General features: G+C 32.6%; 1 protein-coding gene across 1 annotated transcript; it reads right to left on the bottom strand.

Moving 5' to 3' along the window:
* Positions 1–9,494: 9,494 nt before the first annotated feature.
* On the bottom strand, positions 9,495–10,391 carry LOC131857644 (secreted RxLR effector protein 161-like). The gene is made up of 4 exons (XM_059210341.1): positions 10,157–10,391; positions 9,891–10,069; positions 9,664–9,770; positions 9,495–9,504 (listed from the first exon to the last, which is right to left on the bottom strand). Exons 1-4 carry the CDS (start codon positions 10,389–10,391, stop codon positions 9,495–9,497), a joined length of 531 nt encoding a protein of 176 aa, XP_059066324.1.
* Between the last annotated feature and the right edge of the window lie 363 nt (positions 10,392–10,754).

Here is a 10,754-nt window from a genome sequence, read left to right as displayed (position 1 = left end):
TGCCTTGCGTGTGGTAAAAATTGAGTATTTTATCCTAAGTATTTAATTCGATTTAATGTGTTCATTTACGCATTAGTAATTGAGGAATTAAAATAAATAGGTTTCTTTTATGTGATTAATCATTAATTAAAAAGATTGCTCTATTTATGTTTGTAGCAAGTTTAAGTATTTAATTCGATTTAATGTGTTTATTTACGCATTAGTAATTGAGGAATTAAAATAAATAGGTTTCTTTTATGTGATTAATCATTAATTAAAAAGATCGCTCTATTTATGTTGTAGCAAGTTTAATTTAATGGTTAATTTAAAATGGTGAATTTATTTAGTTTATGCATTTTGAAAATGGAAGATTTAATATTATTCGAAATAGAAATAATTTAATCCCTTTTTGCTTTTTGAAATAGAAAGGTTAATTTTAATTATTTAAGAAAATCAATTTTTATTAGAAAGTCTAATTTATATATATATTTGATAGTGTGAAAGATTGATTTTGGGAATTTAATTTAATTAAAATATTTTACCCTCATCAATATTGCAAAATATAAATGTTAGCTTTGTTAATATTGAGAAAATTAAAATTAAATGAGAGAGAAGCATTTTAATTTTAATTAGAAAAGCAAGTTAGATTATTTGAATAGTTGAAAAGAATGATTTTTTTTCATTTTTTATTTAAAAAGTGTTTAAATTCGAAATTAGGAGATTAGGTCAAATTTTATTCCATTTAACCTAGGTTGGAAAATATTTTTAGGGTTGTTGATCTTTTGGGGGGAAAAATATTTTTGGATGGAGAAAATTGGGGATTTTGGGAAGGAAGAATTTCTATAGCTGCAGGTTGGGCTCTTCTTCAAAATCTTGCTAGGAATGCTAAAAGAGGTAGGATTCTTGTTTACCTTTTTTATTTCATTGTTAAATCAAAAAAATTGTGTCTGGTTGTTCTTCATGAAATGCTGGTTTAAAAATCCATGAATGTTCTCAAATTTGAGTTTTAGCTTTGGAAAAATTGGTTTGCATTCTTTTGTATTGTGGAAAGATTGTTAAAATAGTTGGAGTTTATGCTTGTAGATTAAGAAGATTCACTAATTCTACCCTGAGAGGGGGTTATGCTGGCAAAATTTTGCCAAAATGGGTTGCCTGGGAATGAAAATGTTTGTTTAAGATTGGCTGAATACATTCTTTGTTTGTCTCAGAAAATTTCCGAGTCTATTTTTTCGGGGGGTTTTGTTCTGGATTAACGGAATGCATTCATATGTCTAAGGGCTTGTTAATGAGATTTATTTTTCAGAGATTTCCGAGTCTGAGACTGCAGATTGGGGTTTTTAGTTAATTTTATTTTATGGGTTTGTTGATTTAGTTTTAAAATCAATTTTGGTATTCTTGATCTTTCTAGAAAAAGAATAATTTTCTTAGTCTCTGTGAGACTGGTTTTCTTCTTGGCTGTGTATGTCATAGTAAATAAAATTTAAAAAATTAAAATCAAAAAATATAATATAAAATAAATTGCGGGGGGGGGGGGGGGGGGGGATGGTAGCAAGTACTACCATGCAGTAGCAGTGCTACTGTAGGGTAGCAGAGCTACCATGTGGTAGCAATGCTACCATACAGGTAGCAGTGCTATCGTACGACAACATGCTATCCTATGGTAGCAAAGCTGCCAGGCAGTATTATTTTTTTCTTCTTTTTACATGCCTCCAGCTTGTGGTGAATTGTATTATTTTTTTTTTTATGAAAATAAAAATAAAAACAAAAATAAAATATATATATATATATATATATATATATATAGTTTGTTATTTATTTCATTATGTGGAAAAATGTTAAAGTAATAATTTATTTGGGAGATTTTGGAAATAAAATATATTTATTGCTTAGTAAGTTTTAAATAATATATTATTATCTGAGAAATTAGACGATAATAGATTATCCGGAGATTTTAGAAATGAAATAATATAGTGTATTTGGGTAATTGGAAAATAGGAATATTATATCATTGGGTATTTTGGAAACTTAAATAATATACTATTGGAAATATTGGGAATTAAATAAAGTGTCATTAGGAAAATTTGGCAAGTAAATGAAATTTTCATTTAGTAGAATAAATTGTTAATTTATATTTTTCTCTGAATTGGGGAATGGGCAAGATTGTACTAGTGCAATTGTGGTATTGAATTTACCTTGTAATGGTGTTTTGTGTTTTGTGTTATTGTATTTTGAGAACTTAGATCATTTAGAAATTTTGATCGACATTTAGTGATTAAATCAATATGGGAAAAGATTGCCTCTACTGGTTAATGCCTATGCAATTTTAATTTCTATACTCACTTTTGCTTAAGTAACGACAAGACTTGATATGTTTTTTTGGACCCTATCATTTGGTTGATTTGGGGTACCTGTTTATATCAACGGTCTCTAGTTCAGTTGTTGCCTTGTGATGATGTTATAATTGGTATTGTCCTTTAATGTGGGAGTAGTGTGTTGATTTGTGGTTGACCATAGTTGGTCAGGTCTCTAGTTAGAGTACCGTCAGACAGTGGACCTTTGAATTTGCTTTTAATATGTCCAATTGGATCCGTTTCTATATAGGGATCGTCTATGTATTTATTGACCGATGTGGTCGTTTGTATATTGGTTATGTTTGCCTTGATGGCAGGATTGTAAATAATGTGAACCTTATGTATCCTTAACTTATTTAAATGATTAGAGGGGTCTTGTAGTTGAGCAGACCCAAAGATGTAGCCCGTTAGGGGTGAACTCCAATATCAATTTGGTGTTATGTGATGATTTTGTTCTTATGTTTCATATTTAGTGTTAGCATGTATGGATGGCATTTTGATGGAATGTATAAGTGGATTAGATGAAATTAATTGTAAATGCATGTATGCAATTGTCTTAATTAAATACAAGAATGTGGATCATGAAAGGATGTAGATTTGAATAATAGAAGGTAATCAATTTCAGTTATTGATAATACAATTAAGTATGCATGGAAAGAACTCTCTGGGTTATGATGAAATTAAAGCATGTAATTAAATTAGATGCATGGTATATGGTTGAGGGAAAGTTTGAACGAAATGATTGGATAACCATGATTGGATGAACTCGTCATATTACCTAAATCGTAATTCAAATGGACGAACTCATTTAGTTATTTACATTTTAATCTTAATAAATGAACTTCATCATATTAGTTTTTTAAAACTATAATGGATGTACTCATCAAGTTATCTATATTTTAACCCTAATGGATGAACTTCAATATGTTATTTACATTTTAACCTTGATATGTGAACTTCATCTTATTAGCTATATTTTAACTGTAATGGATGAACTCATATGGTTATTTACATTTTAACCTTAATAAATGAACTTTATCTTATTAGCTATATTTTAATTGTAATGGATGAAGTCATGTGGTTATTTACATTTTAACCTTAATAAATGAACTACATCTTATTAGCTATATTTTAACTATAATGGATAAACTCATTAGGTTATTTACATCTTAACCTTAATAAATGAACTTCATCTTATTAGCTATATTTTAACTAAATTGGATGAACTCATCTAGATATCTATATTTTAACCCTAATGTATGAATTCATATGTTATCTATGTTTTAACTTCTATGGGTTAATTTCCTCATGTTAGACTCATCTCAACCCATAACGGATGAGCGCGTCCTATTATCTAAAAATTTAAATTACTGAACAATTTATATCCATGTTTTTAGTAATAACATGTAATTAAGTTAACCTGCTTAATTGGATCAAATGTCATGAGTTGAGTTAGATGCTAAGTTACGTAATCACGTTGGGAAACTCCTTAGGTTTTGTTTTGTCTTCCGTTGTGTTATCTGAACTTCTGATAACTCATTGCATAATCATGTTGTGTCAAAAAAAAATATTTGCACTCCATTTGTGTATTTTAGCTTTATCCCTTCAGGGTTTCCTGGCAGGGCATTACATTTGGTATCAGAGCCCATGTTGCAACACTGGGATCTCTAGTTTCGCTTGTGCCCTGAGTTGGTGTGAGGTGTATCTACCTTATGTTGTATACTTGTCCTCCTTGTTGTATGAGTGTGATTGAGCATACCTTAACTTGTGTGTAACGTGTGTGTTCACACCCTATTTTCACCTTCTTGATGTGGATGCTTTGGAGTGATTATATGTGCTTTATTTGCTTATTGATGTCTTGGTCTACGATTACTCATATTCTGAAACAGAGTCGCATGTACCTTCCTTTTTGATTCTTTGTACTCTTTTGACTAATCCATTTGGGTTGGTTAGTGTTGTCTTGAATCTAAAAGTACGAAATGTGCTTGTTATGGTTATGATCTAGCTTAGTGTTGTTCTCATGAAGGACTAGTGTGGTAGATATTGAATGCTTTTTATTTAGCGAATTGAATGATTATCTCCCTCCCTCCTCTCTCTCTCTCTCTCTAGAAATTTAAAATGTTTTTGATATGTGTAATTGTCTTTTATTTGAGTTTTCTTTTGCGAGAGAAGGTTGCGACTTCTTGAGCTCTTGTGTGAGCTTATAATGCTTATGTGTTTTTAGATTATAAAAGGGCTTCAGATGAAAGTTCATATTGGTTATTGAGAAAAATTGTATGTTTACATTAAAGAATTCTCCATGTGTCTCGTAGGAGTAACATAATTAAATTCTATCTTAAGTAATGTGCATTAATATGTGAATTGTTGTTATGTGAAATTACCTTGTTTGTAAAAGAAGTATCAAAAGGGAACATGTTATAGTAGCTTCGAGAGTGTATTAATGTATTCCACAAAAGATTGTTTTATGTGCTTCTTTAAACCAGTTTGATTAAGGACCTATTTTAGCAATGCTCCATTGAAGTTGCTTTTCAATATATATAATTACCTTATTATGATTAGAAAGTGCAAATGAAAGGCTTGTTTGATGTGCATGCATGATATGTATTATTTGATTGATAGCTCATCATTTACCTTCTTATCGTATTTTCATTTTCAAGGATAGGTTGCAGATTATGATATGTTTTTGTATTGAATTAAGAATAGTGAGTGTTCTCAAGAGGTCTTGTATTATCAAAGATTGTCTATCTTAATTTCTTGTTCGGAAAACTAGAATATTTTGTTGCAACCATAATGATTGGAAATGTCATGGCATCCTCCTAAAACAGTGGCGAAATGAAAACCGTGCAATTAAAATTATAAGACTTATAGTGAGAAATTTTAGCTTGTAGTGTGATCTTGTTGATCTTGTGTCCTTGTAGGAAATCGTTTGATTATCAAACTCTCTTTTCCTTCTCTTTGCCTAAATCATAAGATTTTTTTGAAATTCTACTAAGAATACATTGATTTAAGAGGATTTATATATATATATATATATCGCATGTGAAATTGTATGTTTGCTTTTGGGCTTCTTATGTAAAATTGAAAGTATTAAGCTTCAGAAAGGAAATTGCATAGTTAGTAATGTGAATTTGAATGCTTAGTGGAATTAGAAAAAGATATAGGAATGATGTTATTTCCTTATGTAATGGTGAATTGTTAAGAATTTCAGTACTTGTACCTAGAATAAACTTTATTTAGTGATTCATGTGGAAAGAATAGGTAAAACCTTTCTTGAGTAGATGATAGCGTATTGAAAAGTACCCCCCGTAAATGTGACTAAACCAGTAATGGTGCCTATTCCTTGTGTATTGTAAGAAACCCATGCTTTCTATGTGTACCCATGGGATGGTGAAGTAATCAACCATGGAGGATATGTTTACTTATGAGTATGGGAAACAATACTGTTTATGTGATGTTGCTTATTTGTTTCCTTACTAAGTGCCAACCCACGGGTTGTTGATAAGTCAGTATGTGAAGGGGTAGTATTAGAAGTCACCATTCCTTGAATAGTATGGAACAACATACGAGTAATATCAATGCGAAGTGACTTTAGCTTCTCTATTTCAAGGAAAAATATAGTTATATAATGAAACTGTATTATAGGTGTACTCAATACTTTCCCTTATGATGAACCGATTCATAAGGTTCATGTGTGCCAGCCTATTCCTATCCTTTATTTGAGCATATTGATGTTAGTTCTTGAGCAGAATGATGGGTTTTATTGGAGGATCTTTGCCTTGTCTTCATGAAAGGTATGTTATTTTTCACATGAGCTACCAATTGACTAGCATTGGTAGAGTTGTGGGTAGACCTTAGCCATGTATACCTTTGGCTTACAGCGAGTATCCTGAGAGGTACCTCGCTATCAGGGGTGTGACCTACGCGTGCCCTTTTCTGCGAGGTACACTACCATGTGGGATATGTCCATTATGTTCCCTTTCCACTTGGAGTATTGCCATGTCGTGTTGAGACATGATGCAGGATGTAGTAGACATTTCCATGCGGCCTACCGACAGGTTTAGGGTAGAGCCATGCCGCGTGATGACATGATGCGGGGTGATGTCGAGGTGCACACTGCCATGCCATGCGGATGTGTGACTAGGCCACACCACATGATGAGCTACTGTGATAGCTAGATGATTGTTCCTTCCTTCCTCGTTGGTGGCTAGATGCTAGTCACATAGTGATGTTATGTGCACTTATGATATTTTTTATTTTTATTTATTTATTCCTTGTGGGCCAGCAATTTATTTTATTTTGACCTTGAAGGTTTAGCCACGATCTTGTGATCTTTTTCTTACTTGATTTGATGTTGCAATTCTGGAACTATTTTCTTTCCTTATTGTTGGAATTGACAATTATTATCTTTATTCTTCTGTACTTTGGTGGCTAAACTGGTTTATCCTTGTTGTTTTCGTATGCTGGTCTTGTGTTAAAATGTGAATTCCTCTCCAAGAATGTAGGAGATGGTCTTGGTTGAGTGTATACAAGGAAGTAGATGTAGGGAACCTTGAGGATGGGGGTATGTGAGGCTGTGAGACAACTAGGATCCACTACCTACCTATGTGTGGTGACTATCTCTTGGAGGCTAAACACCTTACGCAATAAGGGATGTTCATGAGGGTCTTGCATGGAAAGTAGCACCACTATGGTGTGCCCTGGCACCATCAAGCCCTTAAGTGAGATGTTGGATATTTATGATCATGTTATTTGTTCTGAGATCATGCATAGAGATGCTGATTGTGCATGTTATCTATGACCGAGCATTAGACATGCTCATGTGTGGCCTTTTGTGTTGTGCATTCCAGTTATATGGATGGTTATTATGTGTAATCATGGATTAAATGGTGTTAACTTGTCACTATGTTATGGGACATAGTCATCTAGAAAGTTCTTATATGCCTAGAAAGTGTAAACAATTGAGTTATTTACATTGCTCTTATTTATTGAAAGTTAACTTGGTTGTAGAAATTGATATTTGAAGCTAGTTCTATGCGATAAAGTTTTGTAAAAAGATGTATTGGTAAAAGAAATTGATCATGATGGCATGTTTTCTTGTCATGTTTGATAGATGAGTATGGTAATTGTTGCATATCTCTTTCAATGCTTTAATTTGGTGTGATGAAAGGAAGAAAATTTTTGTATCTCTACTATGATTATTGATAAATCCCTAGAATGTTATAAGAAATGTAGGGATTTAGATGTATCTTGTCAATGGATAATGAAAATTCATAGAGGATTCAACAATAATATTTCAATTGTTTGTGAAAAGATTCATATGTGCAAATTGATAATTGTTAATTGAGTTTCAGGACTAATACGTGTTGCATGAGTTCCGCTTAGCCTTACGCCTTCTAGGAGTAAGTCCAAGCCTAGGGGGGAGAATGTAGTGCCCCTACCCTAGTCAGCTTAGTAAAACCAGTTTGACCTTAGTTGAATTTTTATGTGGCATTCTTGAATGGTTGATTTTGTTGGAAGTGGATTGACTCTGAGAGGGGGGGGTGAATCAGAGTCAATAATCAATTTAACTCTCTTTAATTTTTTCTTACTTTGGAAAACTCTTTTAACACACATATGACACCCTAACTTGTATCAAAGCATGCATTTCTGATTAAACAATATATATAATTGAGTAATCTTGATATGCTTCTTATTGAACTTGTCAAAGCATCAAATTATGACTGGTAGAATTAATTAAAAAAACAAAGTGACCAGCATAAAGAATTAAAATTTTGTAGAACAACAATGAAGCATAAATAAATGTATCAGAGCATTCATCTAATGGAACACATAAAGTGGATTAGCACACAACACAGATTTTCATGAGTGGAAAACCCTCTTGGGGTAGAAAAACCACTCGATAAAAGAATATTTTATTATCTCAAGAAGCACCCACTCCTTACACTGTATTTAGAAGTCTCAAACTTCAAGGAGCACTGACCCCTATGTCACAAATGATATCAAGAAAATATCTCCAATTACGAGCACTGATAAATTCAGAAGTGCATCATATTATGCAACTCTCAACTTGTCAATCACTGAACAAGATTAATACAAAAGATGGTCTATCACCGCCATATCTATTTTTTTTTGTTACATCCTGTTATATTCAAGAGATCTATCCTTCATCAAGCAAAACCAACTAACAAAACTTCTTCCTTGACCACGCTCCAAAATCAGGTTCCCAAACTATAATACGGGTTTTATAGAACTGAATCACAACTGGAATAAAACTGTTTTGTGTGTTCATCCTTGAGTAGGGTTACCAAACCCTAACTTAGGTTGGAGTTAATAAAAATTTATCACCAAAATAAATGTACTGCATAGGATCTCTTTAGAAATACTTCTTTCCTTTTCCCAATTTTTGTTTCAAAAAAAAATTACTTGTGATTATTTCTTTGGAAGAATATAGTAGCAAGAAAGATATTTTTAATCTTTGCATTTTTGATAACTAGAAAAATACTCGGGACCATCTTTTTCATTTTTTTAAAAAATAGAAGAGTAAACACTTTTATCTTTCTATTTTTTTTGCTTCTTTCACTTCCATTTTAATTTTTACCCTTCATGGTTTGACAAGAGAAAACACTTTTATCTTTCTTTCTTTTTTCTTTCACTTCCTTTTTTACTTTTTACCCCTCACGGTTTCACAAAACATACTGCAAAAATAACAATTTGACAATTTGATGCTAAAACAATTGCGAGAAATCCCCACAAAATTAGCCATAAAATATTACCATCTGAAGCATTCATACCTGTAGATTATTAAATCAAAAAATACCACAATGCGAATTTGAAGAACCACTGGTCACTGAACCTACCTTCTTCTCTTCCACAAAAAGTTTCACTATCAATGAATACCAAAAATTAATCTGCTTACACCTGTCCACTATTCATAGAGATAAAGCTATATAGTCACCAAAACCTTTTTGTCATCAAGGACAATGCAGCATAACAAAGGTAACAAACTCCCCCTTTGTCCTTGATGGCAAAAACTGAACCATCATAAAACTGAACCATCATTAACTGCTAGAAACAACATCATGATACCATAAATACCACCTGAGCAAACTACCAATTAATTTGTGAAACCTTAGAACAACCTGTAATTCCAACTATCTGTGAAACTCAGAATAACCTGTAATTCCAACTGTGAAACTTTAGAATAACCTGTAAGAACAACTGTCTTCTCCCCCTTTTTGTCTCAAGGACAAAGGGAAAAACTTGGGGAGAGTGATGCTCCCCCTCATAGAATGCAAGATATTAAGCAAGAATAGATTGAGAGATAACTCCCAACCTGTCTCTGAAATGTTCAAATACTTCTTTAGATAGAGCCTTTGTGAAAATGTCAGCCACTTGTGCCTGGGAAGGCACATATAAAAGTTGAAATTCATTAGCTAACACCTGTTCACGTAGAAAATGTAACTTTATTGCAACATGTTTAGTGCGTGAGTGCATAATAGGATTTTTAGAAAGATTTATGGCACTAGTGTTATCACAAAAAATAGAGATTGGCTTGTTTACTGTAATACCCATATCAGCAAGTTGATAAGACATCCAGATTAATTGGGTACAACAAGCTGTTGCGGCAATATACTCAGATTCTGCAGTTGATAAAGTGACACATTCTTGCTTTTTGCTATGCCAGGCAACAAGACGATCTCCTAGGAAGAAAGCTGCACCACTGGTGCTTTTTCTATCATCTACACAGCCAGCCCAGTCAGCATCCGTAAAACCAACAAGAGTAAAATCATTATTTCATGGATACCATAAACCATAGTCTAAAGTACCTTGAATGTACTTTAAAATTCTTTTCACAGCTATCAAATGAGATTGTTTAGGGGCAGATTGAAATCGTGAAACCAAACAGACTGCATGCATTAAATCAGGCCTAGATGCAGTTAAATAAAGTAAGCTGCCTATCATTGATCTGTACTCAGATTGATTGACTTCAGGTGAGTCATCTGCCTTGGTTAATTTACAGCTAGTCTCCATTGGAGTACTAACAGGTTTGCAATCTATCATATTAAACTTCTTTAGCATTTCTTTTGCATATTTGGTTTGTGATAAAAAAATGCCTTGTTCAAGCTGCATTACTTGAAGACCAAGAAAGAAGGTTAATTCACCCAACATGGACATTTCAAATTCAGATTCCATGAGTTTTGAAATTTTTTTGGATAAAGAATCATTATTGCAGCCAAAAATGATATCATCCACATAGACCTCAACAAGTAAAATATCATTACCTTCAACTTTGACATATAAGTTACTGTCAACTCCACCTCTAGTAAATCCATTTGCTGTAAGGTGAGCATCTAACCTGGAGTACCAAGCTCTTGGAGCTTGTTTAAGACCATATAGAGCCTTTTTCAACTTGTATACATAATC

Source organism: Cryptomeria japonica, chromosome 8, assembly GCF_030272615.1.
Source record: "Cryptomeria japonica chromosome 8, Sugi_1.0, whole genome shotgun sequence".
Lineage (NCBI taxonomy): Eukaryota > Viridiplantae > Streptophyta > Pinopsida > Cupressales > Cupressaceae > Cryptomeria > Cryptomeria japonica.
This window is presented reverse-complemented; position numbering and strand designations above follow the sequence as displayed.